At 41.9% G+C, this 27,001-nt stretch overlaps 2 protein-coding genes across 3 annotated transcripts in view; one reads left to right on the forward strand and one right to left on the reverse strand.

The window, feature by feature from the left end:
• egfem1 (EGF-like and EMI domain containing 1) overlaps positions 1-27,001 on the reverse strand; it is an 81,811-nt gene that overhangs the window by 20,363 nt on the left and 34,447 nt on the right. Inside the window, exons 10-23 of the mRNA XM_080771961.1 lie at positions 25,962-26,099; positions 25,308-25,430; positions 24,348-24,470; positions 23,599-23,832; positions 22,202-22,333; positions 18,588-18,716; positions 16,444-16,572; positions 11,255-11,389; positions 10,359-10,493; positions 8,069-8,194; positions 6,937-7,068; positions 3,516-3,644; positions 2,763-2,894; positions 1,818-1,946 (exon numbers count right to left, since the gene is read on the reverse strand). Coding sequence (XP_080628087.1) covers positions 1,818-1,946; positions 2,763-2,894; positions 3,516-3,644; positions 6,937-7,068; positions 8,069-8,194; positions 10,359-10,493; positions 11,255-11,389; positions 16,444-16,572; positions 18,588-18,716; positions 22,202-22,333; positions 23,599-23,832; positions 24,348-24,470; positions 25,308-25,430; positions 25,962-26,099 — 1,926 coding nt within the window. The remainder of the gene's footprint in view (positions 1-1,817; positions 1,947-2,762; positions 2,895-3,515; positions 3,645-6,936; positions 7,069-8,068; positions 8,195-10,358; positions 10,494-11,254; positions 11,390-16,443; positions 16,573-18,587; positions 18,717-22,201; positions 22,334-23,598; positions 23,833-24,347; positions 24,471-25,307; positions 25,431-25,961; positions 26,100-27,001) is intronic.
• Positions 11,319-16,410, forward strand: LOC308321143 (EH domain-containing protein 2-like). Of its 2 annotated transcripts, XM_080771963.1 has the most exons (7): positions 11,319-11,427; positions 12,223-12,429; positions 12,682-12,858; positions 13,021-13,118; positions 13,638-14,050; positions 14,453-14,617; positions 14,760-16,410. In XM_080771963.1, exons 2-7 carry the CDS (start codon positions 12,260-12,262, stop codon positions 15,321-15,323), a joined length of 1,587 nt encoding a protein of 528 aa, XP_080628089.1. In that variant the 5' UTR covers positions 11,319-11,427; positions 12,223-12,259; the 3' UTR covers positions 15,324-16,410. The 2 variants fall into 2 exon arrangements, with proteins under 2 accessions (XP_080628089.1, XP_080628088.1); XM_080771962.1 differs by lacking the exon at positions 11,319-11,427 and having other exon boundaries at positions 12,095-12,429.

Genomic DNA, 27,001 nt, shown 5'->3' on the forward strand with positions numbered 1-27,001 from the left:
TCTATACGGATCAATTCTGTGGATCACACAGACATGGTGGGAGGACCTGGTCCTCCTCACCGAGCAGGCCTCTTCCTGACTACTCCTGAAGGGAAGAGGCCCCGTGGAAGACTGGAGAAACTGGACACCTCTGTTTTAGGGGGAAAGGCCTTTAAAAAACAGAATCTGGCCAGACCGATAGGCCTATTTCCACGGCAACGTCCAATCAGAATGACGTCTGTGTCTGAGGCCATTAGACTGTTATGGCTAGGGATGTGAAGCTCTGTTCTAATGTGACACGGCAGTGATTTACAATGCCCCATGCACCGCTGAGCTGGTAGGACTTTCCAGGGCTGCTAGTACACTTACAGTAAATCTCACACCTTGTAATAACATACGACCACTTCCAGTCAAAAGACCATGATCAAGATCAAATCCATTATGCTGTTAAGACTCTGTGAGGGATGGTGCGGTATGTCTTTCATAAATAAATAAATAAATATCACAACGATAAGCAGAGCATCAGAGAGAGAAAAGGCTTTGCCATGTCACGACACCATAAATGCGTACAATATTTTTTTACAGACGGTATGCAGATTATGAAATATCATAAATCCTACTGTCCCAAAATGTAAACTATTATGATTCTATATATGTTTTGTTGTGGTTTGATTGTCTGTGTTAGATTACTGATGGTTCATATTCATATACTGAACATTAAAAGCAGAAGACCATCCTACAGCTCCCTCTAGAGGATGTTCAAGATAATGACATAAGGATCTGAGGGCAATGAGCACACAGGGAGAAATGAAGAAATGAGAAATACTACAAAGAACATAAAGATAATAAAATATCATGAAATTGCTGACAACATCATACAGGCCTACTCGCCTAAGCAAAGAAATAAATACATGCATATCTTTTGTATTTTTCTAAACTTTCTTAAAATATATTTCTAGAGTCCAGAATATGTCAAAATGTGTTTTTTTGGCCAGTGTTAACTATACAATTTATTATTATTAATAATAATTATTATTAATTGATTAATGTATTTATTTTCAGGATCAAAACAGATCAAAGTGGTTGTCTCTAGCAGTGTGTTTTGACTGTTCTATCAGAAGGGACTGTACACAAAGATATCGTACAAGACTAGGGGAGGTAATCCAGTGATTATAATGTGGAATCTATCACTGGAAATGTTTCACAGAACATTCCAGCCCATACAAACAATTTTGACCTGAGATCAGGTCAAATAATTCTAATAATGTCTAATAATGTCTCCTAAATCCTGACAGTTTTCTGAAAAAGCTATGTTTCTATGTCAGTTGTTCTTCGATTTTTCAAAAATAGCAGACCTACAAGCTCCTATGAGCTTGTAGATCTGCTATTTTCCAATAGCTAAAGCATAACATAATGCTAACACCAAAAGGGGTTAAGAGGCATGGTCATGTACAGTAAATGGGATAATTAAGTGTCAAGTGAGTTTCAGATAAATACTGTATATTTACAGTTATTTTTTTATTATATCTGATAATGGAAATTATTAATTGGCCTTTAGATATCTTTCTCAAAGCAGGCACACGTCATATACATATGACGTAAATTTTCCCTTCAATGTCAATGGAGTTAAATGTTTAATTTACGTCATATTTAGCGGAATTCTGACGTCATTTCTCCGTTCATTGTAGCTGACATTTGACCGGAATTCCCCTTTCATTGTCAATGGCAAATCTTGAGACGTGTGGGGACAAAAGCTGTTTATAGAAGGGGCTAGCAATAGCAGGTGTACAAGTTCAGGTCTACAAGCTCACAACACACAAACTCTTTTCATAACTTACTTTTCTCACAGAAGGAACCGGCCCATCCAGGGGAACACGTGCAGGCTCCGCTGACATGGTCACACACAGCTCTGTTCTGACAGTGGCATCGCTGGGCGCAGCCCTGCCCATAGCTTCCATTCACACACTCTGGAAGAAGACACACGCAAGGACATAGTAATAGCACAGTATGTCCTGTATCTTAAAGCAGTGGTTCTCAACCAGTGGTCCTTGAGAGGGTTTTAGGTGGTCCCCAGCTAAATTATGGAGTTGGTAACCAAATGGTCCGTTATAGATCTTTAACATTATTGTTAAACATCTGCATTAAAAAAAATTACAAGAGGTCTACACAAGTAAGATAATGTAGAATTGTTATTTTGATCAACGTTTGACTGTTATCTCTCCTATGATCCTAGATTACTATTTCTATGCATTTGATGTACAGTATTACCCTCTGTTGTCCTTGCTTACTGTAAATCGCTCTGGATTAAGAGCACCTGCTAAATGCCTAAATGTAAATTGAATGTGACCCAGGCATCCTTCAAATTTAAGGGTTATAGATTCTTATCTTCAGAGGTCCAACCAGTCTGATTGAATTAATTCATCAATTACTTTGTTTGTTCAATGTCCTATCCAGTATTCCAACTCAAACTCAGCGCCATATGTACTACTGCGGAGCTAATACAGAAAGACTGTTTGAGCAGAGGATATGATTGTGCTCCTGAGCATCATGCAATGCCACCCATCAACCAGTAGTGGTCCAACCTGACCACAGATATACATTTCAGAAGATCAGGGTAGTAAAAGGAAAAGCACCACATGTGTCATATTGTATTATCATATACATGTAAGTGTGTGCTTTATAGAAACAAAAGTACAGTATGTCCTAACATGAACTCATCACTAGGGGGCAGCATGCACTAAAATATACCGTAAGTTAATGTTTTGCTAATAAGAGTTACTTACTGTTTTCACAGTGGCCTCCGGAGAAGCCAGCCTCACATGTACAACGGCCAGTAACAGGCTCACAGCCCAGGGAACTGTCACCACACTGGCATTTATCAACACAATCCTGTCCCCAGGAACCAGGTACACATGCTGTGGAGGTCAAGAAAACATTACAAACACACTACATCTAATAACAAAATTGCCTTAAAAAAGTGTCTTAGAAACGGATTCAATATTAGAAGTCATAGCATCCACAGGGCTTAAAGTCCCCTGATACCTTTACTGTTTTCACCCGCCTACATCACTTGCTACGGAATCACTCATAGCGAGATTATCAGAGGTCTCCGCCTACCGAAACATCTGGTGACCTCTCAATGTAGGGGGTAAAACTGTGTGAAAACAATTCTGAATTTCTGAGATTTAAAAAAATAACAGCATTCCAAAACCAGTGAATATTGGGATGGTATCTGAAGGAGTAGTTTCCAAAACAGTAGACGTATGTTTGTTAGTAGCCATTTCCCTCGCTGTTATAATTGATGAATTTAGATGTCACCAGATGTATCGAAAAGAAAGTCCCAATGTAAACGGTTCCCAAACCTTTTCTGGATCAAACCCCGCTTGAAAATGTTGGTGACCCTGACAACTTGACTGACTTATTTTTGTTACATTAATCTTTTTTTAATATTGATGTTATATAATTATCATGACAATCCTAGTGCTTTGCTAATTATTTGGGGGCCTATAAAGGCTAAGAATCGCTTCCCTACATACGTGTGATGCAGTCAAGGCCTGTTTTGCCAGGTGGGCAGGAACATCGTCCACTCTGTGGGTCACAGCTGGTGTCAGTGTGGCATAAGCAAGGTATCAAACAGTCTGCACCGAAGAATCCTGAAGGGCAATCTGTGGAGAAGACAGTAATATACATTAATTAAGCAGTGGGTAGTAACAAACATGAGTAGTGTACTATACTAGTAGTAAAAATATATGACTTTCATTCCACTACATACCAACCTTACAAAAGCCCCGTTTTGTATTTAAAGAAATATATATAATGAAAATAGACGACCTACAAGCTCACAATACATTGTGTTTTATATGAGCTTCTGGCTATTTTTCACAATTTTTGGAGCGGCGCTAGCCCCTCCTATGACCAGCTTTCAGTGTGCGTGTAAACACAAACTTTGTCCTAACATAAACATGAAACACCATTGACAATGAATGGACAGTTTTGAGTGTTTGTGTATAGACAAACATTGAAGATGAAGGTGAGGACGCAAATTCTCATTGGCCGGAATGAGACATTTTTATTTCAATACCCTGATTATTGATTTGATATTTAAAAAAAATCACACCCATGTGAAGTGACTGCCATGTTCTCAGCTGATAAGCCTCTCTGACCCTACTTACTTTTTTTTAAATACTTTTCCTTTTTTCTCTCTTCTCTACAAATTTAACTGAGAAACTTTCACTTGTAGCTGTACATGACCACTATTGGGGTTCAGTATGTTGTCTACCACTGTATGTAATTAATACACTTTAGTCACGCATGCTGCCGCATTCTTGGCTAACATCGAGCTTCAGAAACAGTCACTGACTGCAACTTTTTATGACTTCAGTAAAAAAAATAAGAAACTTCAAGAATTGAAGCAATTAAATGAACAGACAGACAGACACATTATTGAAATGATAAAGGTGGAATTCAGAGACTGTCATGTAGTTGTTTTTCAACCACTGTAATTAGCATGCTTTGAAACACATGGGAGCGAATAAGCGGTCTGCATATTGACTTGTGATCCTTCCAAAGCTAAAACAAAAATGCTGGAACATATTTATAATTGCTGCAAAACTTGGCTTCGAGCTACATGTATGATTATGGTTGTTTCATTCATGAGAAGACATGTCTTACTACAGTTCCAAACATAACATCGAAGTCACTGAAGTCTGACCGATGCCAGATTTAGGTATTTTTGGAATGTCCTAGACCACCAATTACCAATGTTTTGAGACCAATATCTTGTGGTTTAATGTCTTTAAGTGAATTTGAAAAACTTAAGATTTGATTTAAGTTTTTATTTGAGAGCATTTAATTCATAAGCAAACTAAAACAAAAAATGAACAAATAACTCTTTGATAGAATACACACATTGAACATTGAGAATCCTTTGAAACGTTTTAAACTTCCACCTATAATGACATGCCTAAAAGAGTGAAGCCAGGGTGAAATTGACGGATTGGCCGCATAATTGCCAATAGTGATGACGTCCAAAGTCAAATAATGATGGATACAAAGCAATGTATCAGTCTCATAGTGAGTGACAGCACGTCTTGGTATTCCAATCCCAGTTTTGTCTTTATTTAAGTCTCAATGTATAGCAGTTTAAGCCTATACAAACCATGAGGTATAGTGAAAGAATTCCAAGATGGGTTCACCACATGGTAGGCTACAAAGCGATGAAAAGTGGTAATTTTCTCCCCAATTTAGTCATCGCCAATTCCCTCCATGTGTACTGCGGTCCCTGGTGCTGTCAACCCCCACTGTCGGTCTTGGGGAGGGTGTAGACCGCTGGTTCTCAATGTTTGGTCTGGGGACCACCTGGGGTCCAGATGGACCCTTATCTGCCTGTAACTCTGAGAAGTGTACAAATGGAACCAAATGGACCCGTAATTGTACACTCTCATTATTGTGGCCTCCTGGTGGTGGTGCTATAACAGGCCAATGTGAAAAGGGTGCCATTTCTTCTTACGCCTTTGATGGCAATTGGATGATTTGTGGCATTTTCTACCAAAAATGTGTTTTGCAAAAATCCACCTTTGACGGCGCTAAAACAGGCCAATGTGAAAAGGGTGGGATATATTCCTCAGCCTAGTAGGAAAGTGTGTGAAAGCGTTCACGTAAATTGCATGCTGCGTTCATGATTATCGGACAGATCCATCTTGCGAGACATGGCCAAAGGATTTCCCGGGATCCCCAGCCAAAAACGTTGAGAACCCCTGGTTTGTAGACAACCATTATGCCTCCTCTGATTCACATGGAGCCAGCCGCTTGGTTTCAACTGACAGCCCAGAGCAAGCAGCAGGAGTCACTAGTGCAGTGGACAGTCCCCTGCCGTCTTCCCAACCACGCTGAGCTGCCTGGCCAAGCCAGAGGCACCGTTGCCAGGTGAAATACACCTGGCTTCTAGTCCAGAGACTCGTAACTTGTATGTAAAAACACGTCTTGCCATGTACTGTACCACCTTCCTTCGATTTTACAGTAGCTCTAGTGAGAGAAAATGAGGCATAATGCAACTAATACCAGGTCGGCTCTGATGGTGTAACTGTGTAGGCCTATTAATTCATTTTCTGAAATTTGAATACATAATTTCTTCAAAAAGCTTGATATTTCCAAGTCAAATAATAGCATGGCTGCCCTGTGAATGTCAGATGTCATACTGATGATATCGGTCTTGCCCAATTATGGAGGGATGGCGGAACAGCGGAACTGAGATTTCAGATCCATCACAAAACGTGAAACATCTCAGACACACAAAAACAAAATCACAAATTGTGAAAGATATTGGGGATTGGTTTCCTTGGCCTACTGGCAGCATGCACAAGAAATGTGGCACTGATCGGTGTAGTGGTTTGCGAGATTAGCTGCGGATGATTTGGGGATATTACATACATACTGTGGGATGGCTATTCAAACTAACTGTACCCGGAGCTACAGTAGTGTGAGTGTACACTTGTTGTGCATTGAGGTAATCAATGCACTCAGGATAAACCAGCCATCCCCCCATTGTACATCAATGTCGCTGCCATATTTGACATAACTCCACTAAAATATCCCGCAGCAGTCAATCCAGTATGTACATATATATGTCCCCACACACACTCAGGGAGAGAGCCACTCCCCAGCCAGAACACTAAATCTGCTCTCCCCTGTAAGCGTTTTTCTGTAGCGATTCAGTTTCAGTTATACCACAGTATGGAGAGCCCTGTTTTATTCTGTAAAGCTCATTGCAATAAAGAGAACTGTGTGATCCAGGAACATTGGCTGCTGTGTCTGTCCTAACATGGAGCTGTTCACACATACAGTACATACAGACAAACACTGTTCTAGATGGCTGACTGCTTTGGTGCCATGCTGCAAACATTAAAATAGTTTGCAAGTGTTAAAACACAGATCTGCAACATGTTGGCTAAAACTCACCAGCCTGGCAGAGTGTTCCAGTGAAACCTGGCCTGCAATCACACACACCAGTCTGCTTGTTGCAGGAGGCTCCATTCTCGCAGGCTCTACAAGACAGCTGGCACTGCAACCCCCAGAAGCCACCGGGGCAGTCTGCAGGAAACAAGGGAACACGCAAAGAGCTCATCTTCCAGTTTGCAAGACACATACCATTAGACAGGGAGGGTGTTCCGGGGAGGGCCCAGCAAGATTAGTTATGGTTTAACCACTAACATTCATTCTATGGATATTAAAAAATAACCATAGTCCCTGGCACAAATCAAATGCGGGTCCACGGCCAAATACATACTACATTTGGGGGTTCTAGACATTAAAATGATTGAGAACCGGCCTGGGCCATGGCTCAATGGTCCAGGCACCTTGGCTGGTAATCCAGTCTGGCAGTGTGCCGCGGGTTCGACTCCTGATCCCGACGGCCTTCACTGCATGTCTTCCCCCCCCATCTCTCTCCCCATTTCCTGTCAGCCTACTGTCTGTCCCTCCATAAAATATAATAAAATAAAGGCGAAAGCCACAAAAGAAACATAATAAATAAAAGAAATGATTGAGAACCTACACTAGATACATTTAAAGTCAGATGATGATAAAGTTACACCCAGTGGAAAAACACATTTTAATGGCCTAAAAAGTTCGTAGTCTATAATTAAAGCAGTATCCAAAAGTAAAGCTATCTGACCTAAGAGTGTCATTAGATCGATGTACCTTAACTGCTGAATGTTTAAATATGATAAACTGAATTATTTAAGACTGTGGATAAGGTTAGAAATAAGTTTAGGGTTAGGCATAGTTTTACTGAGGTTAAGGTTCCGAAGTCGCCAGATTTACACCCCGGGGGGAATGTGTTTTGGGTCGAGCGTTTTGGTATTCACTTACACGCATTTGTGTTCAGTGGAACAAATGACTCCATGTGACATCAGGCTAAGAGGAATGCTATGAATTAATATATAACAAAAACAAGCAGGATTCTACCGTATAGAAAAACAGAGGCTGGAGGGCATTTTCTTAGCAACAAATACAGAAAATAGCCGATCTACAAGCTCACAACGCATTGCAAGGCGTTGTAAGGACAGAAAGACAATGAAAAGTTGTGCACCTTGTTGACAAGAGTCTCCAGTCTTCCCAGCAGGGCAGATGCAGCGTCCAGTCATGGGATCACATGGAGCTCCTCCACACTCGCAGCTTAACCCACAGCCGGCTCCATAAGTCCCCTGTCTGCAGGCTGACAGCACACGCCAATACATCAAAACCCAATACAACTATGGTACCAAAAAGCACAGTGCAAAGTGTCACAGAGGCCTGACGTCTGACGAACACCAGACTTGGTTGAAACATTGTGTAATAAATAATGTAATAAAAAACAAAACTAAAAGATTTCACTCTTGGGAACACAAAAGCTGTTTGCAGTTATTTTCTCTTCTCTTCAAAAGCACAGTGCAACATACAGTAGGAGTCGGACTGCTCAATATTATATAGCAGTAGCACAGACAACTAGAACTACCCTACACCAGTGGTTCCCAAAGTGGGGTCCGGGGACCCCCAGGGGTACCTGAGGGAGTTCCAGGGGGGACCCATCTGTTTTGTTCATGTTCATAGTGCTAAAGTGTTTAAAGCAGTGGTTCCCAAACTTTTTCATGTCAAGGACCCCCAAATTGACACTACTTAGCCCGTGGACCCCCATTTGAAAAGATATGCCAGGGACCCCCATAAGAGAAGACGTACACATTTAGGGGGACACTGTCTAAATGTATACATCTAAATGTATACGTTTAAATGTAGACGTCTAAATTCTACATTTAGACATCTACATTTAGACATACACATTTAGACATACACATTTAGACGTCTGTATACATTTAGACGTCTACATTTAGACGTCTACATTTAAACGTATACATTTAGATGTATACATTTAGACAGTGTCCCCCTGAGTGCCTCCCCAGTGTGCCCCCCGAGTGCCTTCCCAGTGCCTCCCCAGTGTGCCCCTGAGTGCCTCCCCAGTGTCTCCCCAGTGCCTCCTCAGTGCCTGCCCAGTGTCCCCCAGTGTCCCCCCAGTGTCTCCAATAGCAATACAAGAGCAATAATACAAATTAATCTTAATGTATTAATCTTATTAATTAATTAATCAAATTAATTAATTAATCAAAATTGCGGCCTGTGCCCAGCACCATGCCAAAGCTTTTTCCTGCAGGAAACACTGTTTGTGGTTGTAAATATATTGTTATCCGTGTTGCGAGGATGAGGGGGTACCTGGAAAAATATCTACCCCAAAAGGGGTACCTGGTCCAAAAAAGTTTGGGAACACCTGCCCTACACAATACAATTGTACTTGTACTCTACTTGAGCTTGTACTGTAGATCTGCTATTTTAGCCTCTGAATATATACTATATAAAACTGTTGAGGCATAAAATATAGGGTTAAAGTGGTTAAACTGATATTGATACTTTTTTTACAAATGTAGTTGGGGATCCCCTGGAAGCACCTCAAGGACCCCTGGAGGTCCCAAAACCCAGCTTTGAGAACCACTGGTTTATGTAATACATTTCTGGTTTTCTGCCAATAGTCTCTGGGCTTGAACTAAGAGGCCCCCCGTTAAAACATAGCGTAAATACATTATAGTAAAGGTGAATGATTTGTTTTCTTTAATAAAATCAGCCTGCCAGAGCATTTAGGGATGACATGTTGTCACTGTTATCTCGGACTCATCCGCAGAGACAGTAACATTATGAGTTTAACAGAACCTCCTGAACCAGATAGATTTTTTTTCTGGACCACAGTTCTGAGAGCTCAGCCACCGGAACTTTCCATCAGCCAGTAGAGCAAGCAGCCAGATAGACGAGGCCCTGCTGAGGAGGGGACACGTACGCTGATGGTACAGCATATTATGTCCACAACATTTCCGTTAAATACACAAGATTCGACCTTGGGTCTCCTGTGTGGGAAACCAAACATTACCATTAGGGCAAGAGGGAATCCCCCAGGCTTCTGGGCCTAAGATTGAGCTACTCTGCTACACTAGTATAAAACTTTCTTGGAGTTTGCCCAAACAAACTCACTCCAACCATGAAGGAGATTTAAGAATTCAACTTTTATATTCAACAAAGAGATGAGGAAGAAGTGAAATTTCACTTCTTTGTGGTCGCTGGAACCACCTAATTTGCGCCACCCAGTGCAAACCTGTGTCAATTTGTATCTTTGCATTGACTTTGTATGTAATGCAAGCTTGCACATCTGCTATTTTTTATTTTGTTTTGTTTTGTAATCTTGAAAGAACTGGTTTAGAAGACATTCGTAGAATCGGCCTCAGGTCTTAATGGGTTAAGAGTGTCTGCTAAATGCCTAAATTGCAAATTGTTACTGCAGGTGTTGTGAGGCCTTGTCTCACCCAGCTGGCATTTGTCCCCATGAAGGCCTGCAGGACATCTCTGGCTGCACTCCCCACTACTGGACTCACATGGTCCTCCACCTGGGCAGTCACACTGCTTCTCACAGCCAGGCCCAAAGAATCCTAACGCACATTCTACACATGGAAAACACACACACACACACACACACACACACACACACACACACACATGCATGTGCACACACACATCATGCATACACATCACGCAACTCAAAAACAACTCTGAGCATAGGACTAGTTGAGCCCTTCACTGTTTATTTTGCTGTTGATAATACGTTATTCTGCCCTGTTATTGTATTCTCTTAGTTTCTGTTTTATTTTGTAATTCTTTTATAATGTCTTTAGTTTTGTGTAAAAATCATGATTGAAATGTGCTACAAATAAGGTTGTCTAAAGCCAATCTGTCTTCTAAATCAACATGTGGTTGTGAGAGCAAGTTAGGGAGTCAACCTAGTAACGCTATACTGTAAGGATAAAATGTAATAGGAAACAGCTTGCACATATTTTATTTTCTGTACTTGGACAAGTCTCTCTAAAAGTTATAATTCAAATAAACTCTGTCTGAAGCTGCTCCATGAGCAACGTATTGATGTCTGACTTTATACAATCATAGAATGGCAAAGCTTTCAGGCAGACATACTTCCACAATAATTTAAACAGTACAAAGAAGGTTGTTATCAGTACAGCTAAGATTTAACTCAAGTGTCCTTGAGTGAAAAGCTGAACCCATACCCTCCCACTCTATCCAAATCACTCTGGACCTCAAGATTTCACCTAAATTCATAAGAGATACATTTAAAATGCTAATAAATGAAAACGTAAGAAAATCACTGTTCTCTGGAAAGTCAAGCCAGGACACTGAGGACAGTGCTTACCTTGCTGACACCGTGCACCATGGTATCCAGGCTTACAGAGACAGGTTCCGCTCCTAGGGTCGCAGCCAGCGGAATGTTGCAGAACACAGTCGCATTCCTTGGAACAGCCTGTACTGTGGGTCCACCTGGGACATGCTGGGGGAAGGAAAGGGACCACAATAAGAAAAGGACACGTACGTACTATGTTTTATTTCGATCTGATGTATGTCGCAGTGCTTGGGTAATGCTTTAACCACTTACGTACGCCCTATTGCAAGAGCTAGTAGATAGGGATGACAGGTTGAAGGTGGTTAATACATACTGAATCTAATAAAGGCATGTGTAAAAGGGGAAGAAGATAATATCATAGATGGGGCAAGAAACAAAACAAAAACTAACTTAAAAAATATATGAATGATATATTAATTTGCACTTAATTTGGTGTGCAGACAGTTTTTTCTGTCTGCACCTTCACATGACTTTGGTTGGATGTGCACTCTGACGCAAGGGTTCATTCATGTGGTTAAAGTTTAATGCTCATTTGAATGAACCAAACAACTGTAAGCCGAGATGTTACACAAACAAAGTTTATGAATGAAAGTACGCCCCAAAACCTGACACTAAACCATGGATTTAAAACAATCAATCTCTACTAAACTCTGTCAGGATCGTCCCAGTTCAGCGACTTCAGCCTCAAACAATTACAGATCTGAACTCAACTCCGTCTCCACCCTGTCCCGCTTGACATCTACTGTTTTGTGTTAGGTGCAGCTGCAGTCTTGGTTACACCCTCTCCACCCTCCTAATGTCCCTCAGCAGGATGGAGCAGACAGCTGTGTGATTCTGATAATATTCGGCTTTCACATACTTCCATCATGCACATTTAGTCTAGACTTAAAGAAGAGAGGGCCTGCTGCCACATTCACGCCTGAGAAATTATTTCTTCAGCATCAAGGAGGCATAAACCTTGTTGCCATGTCTCTCCGCAGACTTTGGAGCAGCCCTAAAACACTGGACGATGTCAACATGGTCACTGAGGAGCTGAAGAATCTTTATTATAAGAGACTGATGCCCATAGAGAAGTACTACAGCTTCCAGCATTTTCATTCTCCCAGCTATGAGGATGCGGACTTTGAAAACAAACCAATGGTCTTAGTGATGGGTCAGTATTCAACAGGAAAGACAACTTTTATCAAGTGAGTATCATCATTGTTACCCGAGTTCATTCCCACTGTGCATGTTCATATATCTGACATGTATGTTTATGCATGCGTGTGTGCTTGTGTGTTGTGTAATGTGTACTCATCTGTGTGTGTGTGTGTGTGTGTGTGTGTGTGTGTGTGTGTGTGTGTGTGTGTGTGTGTGTGTGTGTGTGTGTGTGTGTGTGTGTGTGTGTGCGTGCGTGCGTGCGTGCGTGCGTGCGTGCGTGCGAGTGCACGTTTATTTAGGTATCTCATAGAGCAAGATTTTCCTGGTAGCAGAATTGGACCAGAGCCGACCACTGACTGCTTCACTGCCATTATGTACGGAGAGACAGAGGGAATTATCCCAGGAAATGCCCTGACTGTAGATCCAAGGATGCCCTTTCGTAACCTCAACCCTTTTGGAAATTCCTTTTTAAACAGGTGATGAGAACTGAGAGAGAGAGAGAGAGAGAGAGAGAGAGAGAGAGAGAGAGAGAGAGAGAGAGAGAGAGACATGCTATTCATGTCAATAAAGTATAATGAATAGCAATGAAATAGCTCTAGCCTATCTATTAGATGATGATGTTCTTTGTTTGGTTTCAGGTTTAAGTGTGCTCAGTTGCCAAATCAGATCCTGGAGAGTATCAGCATTATCGACACACCTGGCATCTTAACTTCTGCTAAGAGAAAACTGAGTCGAGGTGAGAGACAATACAAGTATTGAAAGTGTTGGTCTGGATGTTGGGAGGAAATTTCCTGATTTAGTCTTGAATCTACTTTGATAGTTAAAAAGTATTTACCATGTCAACAGCTGTAATTTTACACTAAAGGCTGACAACATTATTGACAGGCCAGGAATATTATTGGTATCAGGAGGAGTCAAGGTGAGTTGAAATACAATTGGATACTGGGATAATTTTTTTCACTATAGATCAGTTATAAATGTACGTTGGGAGTTAAAGGGCACTCCAATCATATACATAGAAAACTAGGCAGGCCAGGAGCCTATAGCGAATGAGATAATATGACTTGGATATGAGATGCAAGCATAGGGCAGGTTTTGCTATATTTTATGGACGCATTAATCTCTGGGTGTAACCGACACAGCCTGAAACTGATGAGGCCTATTGGGACACGTTACATGTTCTACCTCTCAAGGCATAACAGCCTGGCCACAGCACATCATGTGCTAATGAAAACCCTGTGCTGTCTTAATCCAGGGTACGACTTCCCAGCAGTGCTGCGCTGGTTTGCGGAGCGCGTCGACCGGATCATCCTCCTGTTTGACGCACATAAGCTGGAGTTCTCTGATGAGCTCACCCGAGCCTTCGGGGCTCTGCGCGGCCACGAGGACAAGCTGCGGGTGGTTCTCAACAAGGCAGACAGGGTGGAATCCCAGCAGCTCATGCGGGTGTATGGCGCCCTCATGTGGTCACTGGGGAAGGTGTTTAAAACCCCCGAGATCCTGCGGGTTTACATTGGGTCTTTCTGGTCTGAGCCGAGGCGAACGTGTGACCACTACCAGCTGATAGAGATGGAGGAAGAGGATCTCCTGACTGACATAAGGAACCTGCCCCGTAATGCTGCTATACGGAGGCTGAACGACCTGGTGAAGAGGGCACGTTTAGTCAGGGTGAGAGATGAGAGATTCTGACAAATGTTTTTATTTTATTTATTTTTTAGGGGACTTTTTGCCTTTATTGATAGATTACCGTACTTTGACAGGAAAGGGGGAGAGAGATGGGGGGAAAGACATGCAGCAAAGGTCGTTGACAAATGTATTGGGGCAAAGTAATAATAAAACAATCTACAGAATATTATTAAAGTTGAATTATTATAAAAAGGAAATATTTGGGGATTCATTCAGTTGTAATGCATAATGCAGTATCCACAAGATTTGTTTTAGTCATCTGAGTCATCATGTTGACGGCAAAAAGGTCCACTAATATAATAATAATAAAATTAATGTATTAATGTACGGTATGTTATTGGGGTTTTGCTTTAATTATCACACCCGTTTGGTCTTTCTATATAGGCTCATGCACACATCATTGGCTATCTGAAGCAAGAGATGCCCACCATCTTCTGCAAAGAGTCAAAGAAGCACAACCTGATCTACCAGCTTCCTGTGATCTTCAGCAAGATCCAGCAACAGCATCGAGTCCCAGCGGGTGACTTCCCAGACTGCACCAAGATGCAGGTGTGCACTTCACACTTTATATTCTCACAGATCTCTGACTAAACCCCCAGTCACAGCTTTTCATCTTATCTGTAAGCACTCTAAGCAACGCATCTACAAATTGTACAATATACAACATAACATATCTTATCTTGACTTTCAGGAGAGGCTTTTGGGTCAAGACTTCTCCAAGTTCAAAGCGCTCAAGCCAAGTCTCATGGCTTCCTTGGACAAGCTGCTGTCCACAGACATAGCAAAGCTGATGCCCTTACTTCAACAACAGGAACAGAAGAGGGAAAAGAAGAAGTCCCTCCCTGGAGTGTTGGATGGTGATTTTTTGGGAACTTTCAAGAGAGGGCATTACAAGAGAGATCCCTTCAAGCAAATCCCAGAGGAGGAGGAGGGCAGTGACATATATCTCGACGAATGGGTGGTGGAGAAACACAAGCCAAAATACGATGAGATTTTCCACAGCCTCTGTCCCGTCGCAGGAAAGCTGACCGGCACCAAAGTACGAGAGTGGATGATGACAACCCTCCTGCCCAACTCTGTGCTCGCTCATATCTGGAGGCTGTCTGATGTGGACTGTGACGGAATGCTAGACAATGAAGAGTTTGCCTTGGCCTTACACTTTATTGAGGGAAAACTAGAGGGCTATTGGCTCCCACATGAGTTGCCTCCTCACTTGGTGCCACCATCGAAACGGCCACAACACACTGATGAATGATGGAGAGATGAGGAGTAGTACTATCAAACAGGGTTTGATTTGTTAAAAAAAAGAAAACACACAAAAAAAACCTTTAGCGCTTTATACTTCATCATAACTAGGGGAAATGGCCAATCTGCAAGCTTTGTGAGATTTGCTATTTTCATTATGTTTGTGTTTGATATATTTATGTTTGATACTGCATAATCAAACATCACATTGTAGAACAAAGGCACTGGAGCAGCAATTAAAGCCTTTTATTAATTTATTCACAGGGTGCAGGCCAACAGAGCCACAGCGTTTTGATGTCAATACATCTTCGTCAGGTCTCCCCCGGCACCCCTCCCCCCCCCCCCCAACACACACACACACACACACACACACACACACACACACCCCTGCGGCAAATCCAACCCAAGAATGAATGTTACAGTTAATCTACTCAAACATTTACAGTAAAATAACTCGTTTCAGGACTTGTATGATATCACTTCAAATATACTATTACAATGATATATGATGCAATAACATGTCCAAATGGAGACTAACCTGATAATATCTCATTTTGGGTACCTGTACTACAGTTGTGAAATTGCTGTTCACGTATCCTACTGTATCACTACTGGAGATTATAGATCTCTTCAGATTTGTACTCCTTGCCATATACTTATATTCATTAATATTCTATGCCATCGCTGTCGGGCAGAAACCTTGTATCGTCATAATTAATTTTCTTTTCTTTCTTACATTTCATAAATGCCCCTATTTCAAACGACGTATGAAAGTGTCGTGCAAAGTAGTTAAAATTTGCCAATCAACCAGCTTATAAAACATTGTGATGCAACGTTTTAGATGTCTGCCTATATGACATGCAATAGCGATGTGCAGATGAAAGTGGTTAACACTACGGGTTTCACAAATATTTGACTAATGAAAAGTGTTAAAAGAGCTTGTGACTAAATAATAACTAAATTTACGACACCTTTTGATTTTCATTTCCTGAAAAGTTAGTCTTGGACATACAAATTTTCCACCCGACAGTAACAATGTCTAACGACATTTTGCACATTTCTCAGTTCATGTATAAGACAAATGCATTCTAAATAAAAGAAGCTTTCATTGATGTTCAGTTTGTACTCACTCAGGTGACAGAAGCGTCCATACAGTCCTGGAGAACACAGGCAGGACCCGAAGAGTCGGTGACAGCGGCCATTATTGGGGCAGTTGCACTTCCTTCGACAGAGCCGCCCAAAGTAGCCTTGAGGACAACCTTTTAGTATTGGCAAGAAGACGAAGAAACACATAAAGCATTTCCTGTTTTCTGTCCCTATTTTGGGCATGTCATTATAAGCGAAGATTCTCAAAAATAGCCTAGGGGTACACTACAGTATTATGCTTCATAATTTAATATTCCATCGTACGCCAGTGTCCCACTGCAAAGATAGCCAGTCTACAATCTCACAATGGGTCGACACGCAGTGGCTATTTTCACCGTGGTTCAAAAGCCAGAAAGCTCTCAGTGGCACTGTGACACTAAGATGAAGGTCTAAGCTGCAGCCAGACTTGGTGTGGAACGGTGGGACTCATACGTAGATCTCAGACTTCGCTTGGTCATCCTGTGACGTCAGTCATGAACATAATATTCATGTCATGACCTATGGCGTTTGACTCCACAGTTGGGCAAGAGTCACATTGACTTTGATCATCAAACTAAGTTAAATATTTCCAAAACATAATGTGAACAATAACATCTGTGGCCTACTGGCTGTGCTAACAGACAGACACACAGACAGCTAGCCTCCTACAAAGCCACACTGTAAACAAACAAACACATTTAGTAAAATAAACTATTATTCTCTGGAAAATCGAATCAAACTACAATGTTAGACATGCAAAAGACACTGGCATAACCAAGATTCTGTGTGTGTTTGTGTGTGTGTGTGTGTGTGTGTGTGGGGGGGGGGGGGGGGGGGGGTGCGTGCATGCATGCGTGCATGCATGCGTAAAACCCTGCATGCAAGAATGTGATCAGGGCCACAGAGAAGAATAAGAAACAAAACCAGAAAATCTGTGATTTTCCATTTCAAACAATCAAGAGTTGTGTGAACAAAAACAACCTAAGCTAAAGATGTTTGAAAACAAACACATTCTTATACTCCACTGAGCTATTGAGTGCGATTTAGTTTGGCAAGAAGTCAAGGTGTTGGCAAGAAGCTACAGTTCATACTGTAGCACAGTGGTTCCCAAAGTGGGGTCCGGGGACCCCCAGGGGTACCTGAGGGAGTTCCAGGGGGGACCCATCTATTTTGTTCATGTTCATAAAGTGCTAAAGTGTTTAAAGCAGTGGTTCCCAAACTTTTTCATGTCAAGGACCCCCAAATTGACACTACTTAGCCCGTGGACCCCCATTTGAAAAGCTATGCCAGGGACCCCCATAAGAGAAGAAAGAAGAAGAAAGAAGAAAAGAAGACGTCTACATTTAGACGTCTACATTTAAACGTCTACATTTAGACGTCTACATTTAAACGTCTGTATACATTTAGACCAGTGGTTCCCAAAGTGGGGTCCGGGGACCCCCAGGGGTACCTGAGGGAGTTCCAGTGGGGACCCATCTATTTTGTTCATGTTCATAAAGTGCTAAAGTGTTTAAAGCAGTGGTTCCCAAACTTTTTCATGTCAAGTACATTTAGACGTCTACATTTAGACGTCTACATTTAGACAGTGTCCCCCTGAGTGCCTCCCCAGTGTGCCCCTGAGTGCCTCCCCAGTGTCTCCCCAGTGCCTCCTCAGTGCCTCCCCAATGCCTCCCCAGTGTGCCTCCCAGTGTCTCCCCAGTGTGCCCCTGAGTGCCTCCCCAGTGTCTCCCCAGTGCCTCCTCAGTGCCTGCCCAGTGTCCCCCAGTGTCTCCAATAGCAATACAAGAGCAATAATACAAATTAATCTTAATGTATTAATCTTATTAATTAATGAATCAAATTAATTAATTAATTAATCAAAATTGCGGCCTGTGCCCAGCACCATGCCAAAGCTTTTTCCTGCAGGAAACACTGCTTGTGGTTGTAAATATATTGTTATCTGTGTTGCGAGGATGAGGGGGTACCTGGAAAAATATCTACCCCAAAAGGGGTACTTGGTCCAAAAAGGTTTGGGAACCCCTGCTGTAGCAGCATAAGTGGAACTTATCCACTTAGTTAAAACTTAAAAAATAGGCCAAGGTGTGTGTGTGTGTGTGTGTGTGTGTGTGTGTGTGTGTGTGTGTGTGTGTGTGCGCGCACGCGCACATACCATCCTCACAGAGCGGGCCATGTACCCCAGGTGGGCACAGACAGCTACCAGTCACAGGGTCACAAGAGCCTCCATTCTGACAGCGACACAGACCATTACAGGCCTTCCCATAGGTCCCCTGTGGACAAGCTGGAGGGAGGGAGAGAGAGAGAGAGAGAGAGAGAGAGGGCAAAATAAGGAGAATGATATATAGTCATACACAGAACATTATACAAAGTTATAGTAGGGGTGGTAGTGTAACATTATTGATGCCACAGTGTGAAAATGCTCACAGACAGTACAGTACAATCAGGCCCGGATTATATTAATGCAATACGTTTTAGGGGCTGCAGACCAGGGCACCAAACGCCTGACCAAAAAGAAAGACAGGGCAAAATCAATGTGTAAATGCGTCGGCAGCAGTGAGGGAGTAAAAGATGAAGCCACTACGACCACAAATGTTCCAAGAGACTAGCTACCCTAGCCATCGAGTCTGCTGCGCTCTGGGAGAACAACACGACTGAATTATTTGTTTTAATTAGGTGTTCCATGATGCTGGTTTGAAGTACGGCTAGAAGTTTGTTTCAACCAATCAGATTGCTTCCTCGAAACGACCTGTTGTATAATTATATTTGATACAACGAATTATCACTCCCACATTGCTGGTTATTATAGATAACGTTAAATTATAGCAATATGCTTGTGTTCTGGATTCATTCAACAGAATGGTCTGTGTTGTTAGAGCAAACACAGATCAAAGACATTGTATTTGTCTTTGATAAGCTTAAGTGGCAACTGCTGATAAAAACACAATTAATTGACAAAAGGAATTAACAGTCACACTTTTGTGGTTTAGAGTAAAATTGTAATGGTAAGCATATTCACAATCACTTCATTCAGAAGTGCAGTGGGTCCATGCCACTGAGGCCCCGCTTTGCTTCAGACGCTTTGGTCTTTGATTGCCTTTCAATAAAAACACATTTGATAGACATAAGTATAATCTACATGTTACTGATTATGGAGAATGTTATATTATCGTAGTTCGTTGTTTACTTAATTTCCTACACAATGGATTAATACAAAGTGTGTAAGTTGGAGCACATGGCATTGCATGGCACAATTGTCTTCTATGAATAGAGTAGACTATCATCTTATATGAACACAATTGACATAAGGAGGAATTGACACTCATTTCTGCTGATTATAGGAACATTAGAATCACAGAGATTCATGGAGAATTAGGGGAGAAGGAGACCTCTGAATATAGCGCAATTGTGTCCATTGCAGGCAAGCGCTCTACCAAACTAATTTGGCATAGTGGGTGGTTTTAGAATCCGCTATGTCTTTTTCTAAACGTGTGTGGGCAAGAAAGCAATTTTAGGGAAAGTGCAACAACACGCCCGCAGCCACACCTCCAGGTGCAAATAACAGAGTTGGCATAATGTATAGCAGGCACTAAGATACAATTTGCCTGGAATTCACAGGTAGCGAGTAAAGCTAACTAACAAGGCACTGGCAAAGATGGAGCTCAAATGGTACAGTATATGCCATTACATGCCATATTTAAATGCTGAGGGCACGGGACACCATGCCCAAACAGCCTAACTCTAGTTCTCAGTCACCACAACTGCTCTAGTCATTCCTATAAGATTACAAATAATTTGTCAACCTAGCAGTAGAATACATGTGTTATTGCTTAAATTGATGTTCAGAAGGATCTTCCATAAAACCCTAATGGTCTCAGATATTTCATAAAAGCAAATGTGATTGCCTCGATCTGCAATTTCTTCAACTGGTTAGCTACATAAATTACAGCAAGAACTTAGGTTCAGAATGAACCAATTCTACATTGTGCTAATTGTTCAGGAAACACAGTGCGGTTTCACAAATTGCAGATTTGGACAAATTAACAAAACAATTTAGTCGTATGTGTTATATAAATAAGTGTATGCACCAAAAGTTTGGTGGAGCAACTTCATTCAATACTTTTGACTAAAAATACTATACTGATTTTCATTTTTGAGACTTTTCAAGATCTCAGATTATAAAAATAACATGGCTCCATACTGTACGTCAGACAAAAGAGGGTAAAAGCCATAATACACACAGTATGATCATGGGAGATTTACAAAAGAAATTATGACCAACAGCATTTCATCATTAGACTTTCATAGGCCACAATGTCATTCACGCGGATTCCCAGATACAAATTCCTACCAGCGCTGCAAGCCATGATGCTCATCTCCACTGCCTCCTAATGTTGCCCATGTATCATCACCTCTGAAAAAACTCCACTGCCACAGGAGCATGTTGCTAAAAGTGACAGATTGCTTGTAATGGATTTATCCCCATGTGGCTCTCTTCTCATGATTACAGACAGCCCTGTCTGGAGTTCACACCAAAGACAGTCATTAATCATACTGTTGGATGGGAACAATGGAGCCCTGATTCCCAACCTACTGTAGCACTGGACATCCTTGGCCTGAGGCTGGTGCTCTCACTGAGGGCCTTGGCCCGGCTCCACTGACTAGCAGACAGATTGATTCCCCCTGTGCCCTCTGTGTTCCGGGGCCCATAAACAAGCCAGCCTCCCACACGGTTGAGTAGACAGGGTTTGATACATGGCCCTGAGTGGATGTACACATACAGTAGGAAGCCCTCTCATCTCTCTCTGGAAGAGAGGCCTGCATGGATCCCAACGGCTGGTTCAAACCTATAGACCTACAGGGCCTTTTGATTATCTTCTTAGCAATTATACAATAAAATCCTTTTTCAGGAAATCAAATAATAATGCCCTATGTATTTATTTATTTATTATGTATTATATTAACAAATCAACTGTTATTGTTTTATTAATGTATTAAATCAAATGGTATGATTAACCTCTGTTTTGTATCCCACTTTTCCCTCTTTTCTGCATTTCTGAACATTGAGGATTAAAATCAATATTTATTTTCTTTGAGGTTTGTTGCACCGTTTAATATAGTGTTTTACAGGGCACCCGCTGGCCAAGTTGTCCAGGCGCATGCTACATATAGGCTTTGGCCTGACATAGCATCACGTGTTTGAGTCCCATTCATGACGACCTTTCCTGCATGTCTCTCCCCTTCTGTCTCTCCGTCTTTCCTGTCAATCTCCACTTGATACTACCAATAAAAGCAGAAAAGCAAAAAGATATATACAGTATATAGTGTTCTCCCTGTGTCCCCTAGGTTGGTACCCTCACAAAAACATGCAGTAATCCTGGTCCCTAAACTGCCTCCGCCTTGGCCAGCCTGATGGAGGAGAATGTAACTGGTTGGAATAATGTGTTCCTTCCATGCGCTACTGTACGTCCAACCAGGGAAACTCCCCCTGTCAGGTGAAAAGAAGCGGCTTGGACTACTCATGCATAGACGAAAGCACAAGGTCAGTCCGTTGCTCTCCCCAGGTTGGCAGAAGAGGCCCAGGATTACATTGGATAATTGACACTGGGTGGAAAAATGGGTTGCAAAATCGTGGAATAAAGAATGAAAATAAAAGATAAGGCATGTCATGCATGCAGTTAAGATGTATTTATTTTTACATTTGGGGAAATATTATATATTTTCTGCTCAACTCAGTCTCTTGCTAAAGAAGAAGCTAAAATGTCTTACTCTCATTACAGATGACCCCGGTCCATCCAGGTTGGCATTCACAGCGGTCTTTGTCTGGACCACACACACCTCCGTTGACACAGTCCTCACAGCTCACACTGCAGTCCTCTCCAAATGAGCCATCTAAACACACTGAGAAAGACTTAAACCATCTAGTAGTGAAATGGACTTGAGCTACAACTGTACTCAGACCACTTTTATTCATCGACTCAACACCAACTTGAGCTTGTAGATCTGCTATTTTGGCATGCCTCCCCCAGGGAGGCATGTAGATTTAATTCAATATACATTATTTATTGAGCATAAATGTAATATTTGGTATCAAGGATCTGTCTCAATTTACTAATTCCCTGTAAGCATACAAATTATTCATAATAAATAAATGACATGCCAAATACAGAGAATATAGAATTAAATAGCAAGACCCCAAAGGGGATTATAGAAACAGAGCCCACAGGTAGATAGATAGTGGTCTTATTTGGCCAATAATGACATGCAAAACATAGGGACGCCATGTTCAAAGTTTAAAAACAGATATTATATACGAATCTATATAAAAAAAGAACGAATCCTGTGGATCTCAGGAACCACATGAGAACAGTGTGGCTCCAATGTGAATCTCCTATTTCAAGTGGCCAGCCTGTGATGTCAGTCATCATATCCATGACATGTCCAAATACAGAGCCAACTCAGGTGTCTATTTTCTTTTTTCAGGCTAAGGACTCCTTAGCCGAGAAATATATGAAGCAAGGACTATATCAAATATTACGTTTAATATTTCATATTGAACATTTTCCATAGATTTCATAGACTTGTTTGACAGCGCTATCATCAGCATTATGTAAATTCATAATATTTTTTTGTTAAAAGGGACACTTCACCCTTTTTTGCAAAAAAATATATGTTAATGACGTTTAGAAGCTTTAGATCACTTTTCTGGGGGTATTTATGTGTGTAATATGTGATTTTAGATATTTTAGATTGTAGCAGTGAGCCTGTTGTCTCTGATGTCATGGACACTGGTCTCACTACCTTCCTGGACTACAATTCCCATAATTCTTTGGTGCACTGCTCCTCCTTGTGGATAGGGGGGAGAGCTGTCTTACTGAGACAACATGTAGTCCAGGAAGGAAGTGAGCCCAGTGTCCATGACATCAGAGACAACAGGCTCACTGCTACAATCTAAAATATCTAAAACCACATATTACATACATAAAGACCCCCAGGAAAGTGTTCTAAAGCTCCTAAATGTCATTAACATATATCTTTTTACAAAAAGGGTGAAGTGTCCCTTTAACTCAATTTTGTACACTCAGAATTATGGTGATCCTATAAAGAGTTTGAGAACCAATGGTGGAGGGTTTACAGTAAGTGGTTAACGGGGGTCAGTATTGTACCTATATGGCTGAGGAGTCTGAGCTCCCCTCTCTGTTCTCTGTGGGCCTCGGCCTCCTCGTCGTTGTCATAATCCTCATCATCACCACCGCCATCGTCATAGCGCGAGTGCAGGGCTGCTGTGTACCGCAGGAGCTGAGGAGGACGTCGGAACAGCAGGTCGGGCAACCGACGCACCTCAAGATCCTCATCTTCCTCCCCATCCTCTTCTTCATCATCCAGGTCACTGTATAGAGCTGACATGCACAGACCAAGGTACAGTTGTAAATTCAGTGGTGGAAAGTAACTATGGTGGGGAAGGTTGCCATATATTAGATTAGTCGATGGGTGGCTCTTTCAAGACAGATTTTGTGCTCTCATTAGAAGGTGTAAGTGCCATCCAACCGTTTCTCTAGTTTCTTTGAAAGTGTCTCGGAGCCATAGAGTAGAATTGGCTCAACGGTCGTCCTAATGATTTTTACTTTTAACATCTTACTAAGCTGGGATGACCAGATCTTATGCATGTCATTGCAGGCTGACCATACCCTTCCTAGTTTGAAAGTCCTTTTGGGAAGAAGATATATATGAACCCAAATACTTGTAGTCTGTTTCAGTGTTGTTAAGTGTTTTTATAATGTGGTTATTGTTGGGTTTGCATATATTTACATATTCAGTTTTCGTTAAAAATCGAAGAACGACTGACATAGAAACATAGCTTTTTCAGAAAACTGATCTCAGGTCATCGTTCATGTCATCACAAAACGTCACTCACGGATGCAGGCGTGGCGGTCGTGATCCAGACGGAAGCCCAGCCGACAGAAACACTCATAGGTTCCCAAGGTGTTGATGCAGTAGTGTTCACAGCCGGAGCTCTCCCCAAGACACTCATCAATGTCTAACAACACAGATCACAGATCAGATCACTCATAGGTTCCCAAGGTGTTGATGCAGTAGTGTTCACAGCCGGAGCTCTCCCCAAGACACTCATCAATGTCTAACAACACAGAAACACTCATAGGTTCCCAGGGTGTTGGTGCAGTAGTGATCACAGCCTGAGCTCTCCCCAAGACACTCATCAATGTCTAACAACACAGATCATGACATATTTTCACTATTTTCATACAGGTATATGACAAAGTATAATATATACTTTGTTTATACTTTGTTTAAAGTATAATATAATATCTAATGTTTGTGAATAAAACATTATTTTGACAAAATATGGCAGGGTGTGTCTATACAAGGCCCACTCTTTTTTGCCTCTATAAGAAATCTCTTACAGTATAGCCATTAGCCAATAGCCAATCTACCCACAGAGTTTGTAGCGCTAATACTTTAGCCAAATGTCCGCCCTCAAAATAGGGATGCTAGGTTAAGTGGTTTATAATTGTTGATCGATTTGAAAAAATATTCAATTAAGTTCCTTGCTCAGCATGCAAAGAAATATGCTGATTGGCCTAAAGTAGTATGCGAGATTATGCGAGATTAGCTACAGAGAGACACTGTACACATTCATTGGTTTATGTGATAAAAAGTTATATGCAATATTTCATTGGACAGTTATACTGGTGATATAATAGTTACACGAACAGATCTGTAAAAAAATATATAATTATAAGAATCAGTACATAAATGAGCCTTGGAAACGTATGTCGTGCCATTGTAAGTGTGTATTAGAAATTAGAAATAAATTGTACAATGAGATCTTACTCTTAGACTCAAGCCCTCTTACCATCGCAGCCGCAGCCATCTGGGTTGGGTCTGTGGCCGGCCTTGCAGCTACACTCGTAGCCTCCTGGATAGTTCCTACAGTAGTGGCTGCAGCATGCATCCCCACTCTCACATTCATCGCTATCTGAGGATGGAAAAGAGTGGGTAGGAGCCAGCTGGCATCAATGCATTTATATAGCGCCTTTATCCAAAGCACTTTACAATGTGCATTATATTCACGCACACATTCACACACTGACAGCACCAACCAGCACATCAGGAGCAATTAGGAGTTCAGAGTCTTGCTCAAGGACACTTCGACACTAACTCTGGGGGAGCCCGGGTTCGAACTGGCAACCTTGCGGTTACCATCCGGCCACTGTAACCCTGAGCCACCGCCGCCCCATACCGGAACCAACTGCGAAACCATGTAAGGCACAAACTGGCTCATCGGGAGCAGTGTCTTACTCAAGGACACTTTCACCCAGGGGGAGCCAGGGATCGGACCAAGAACTTTCCGATTCCCAAGTGGCCAGGTCTAGAGTACCTCCTGAGCCACTGCCGCCCCGATATGATCATCAATAGCAGGGAAAACAGAGGGAGAGAGAGAGAGAGAGAGAGAGAGAGAGAGAGAGAGGGAGAGAATCATACCCAGGAGAGGACATAAATTATTTACCAACGCAGGTCTTCCTGTCCTTGTCCAAGTGGTAACCCTGGTTGCAGGAGCAGAGGGGTCCGTTGGTGGTGTGCTCACAGTGATGGGAGCAGCCTCCATTGTTCTTCTCACAACTGTTCACTATCTCCATCTCAATGCCTGGAGGACCCAAACCACAACCACACAAACAGGGCTGGAACTACAGTACCATTCCAATTTTGCCCCAGCTCTGTCTGTTCACAGTCTCTTTTCTATTGTGTGTGTTTTTTGTTTTTTTTTACTATTATGTATTTCGTGCATTTCATGAATATTGTTTGTGTTTTGTTCTGAGCAATCTGTGGGGACTTGGAAAGTGAAAGACATATTTTGAGGGTAACGCTGATAAAGACAAAACATCCTCTAGGACTCCTACACTGTCCTCTCAAGACATTGTTCATTTAGAGTTGAGCATGCCGCCTTTAGTTCATCTTGACTGTCGGGCAGAATGTGTCCAAGTATTGTCATATAATTCAACTTTGTATACATTTATTTCATTTAAAATAAATCACACACACTAAGTGTAAAAGTTTTCAGAATAGCATCCCTCTGCTCGGAACACCGAGCACAAGTAGTGAGAGAGTCACTCAGTGGGAAGAAAGAACTGGCAACCTCCCACCAGCTACAACGATGGAGTTAAAGGCTAGCAAAGCACTACCCCCTGGAGCAGACTCAACTTACGCAGTGTGGAAATGCTTAAATAGATTAAGATCTGGTGTTGGGCGAGCAAAAGACACTCTTGCAAAATGGGGATTTTCAAATGACGAGGACATTGTGTGTGACTGTGGCACTGAGCCGCAGACCATGCAGCACCTCCTCACATGCCCCCTGCTGGAACATCCCTGCACAGCATCGGACTTGGCAGAGTTTAATGAGAAGGGACAGCAATGTGTTCAGCTGTGGCTGAACCACATCTAGCCAAGTGTTGTAACTGACTGTCTTGTGGACACGACAAGAAGAAGAAGTGTAAGGGTAACTGTTGTATAATTGCAATATTACACTTGAGGGTGCGGGCGAGTTCCTGC

The sequence above is a fragment of the Protomyctophum bolini genome (assembly GCF_963924005.1).
Source record: "Protomyctophum bolini genome assembly, chromosome: 9".
NCBI lineage: Eukaryota > Metazoa > Chordata > Actinopteri > Myctophiformes > Myctophidae > Protomyctophum > Protomyctophum bolini.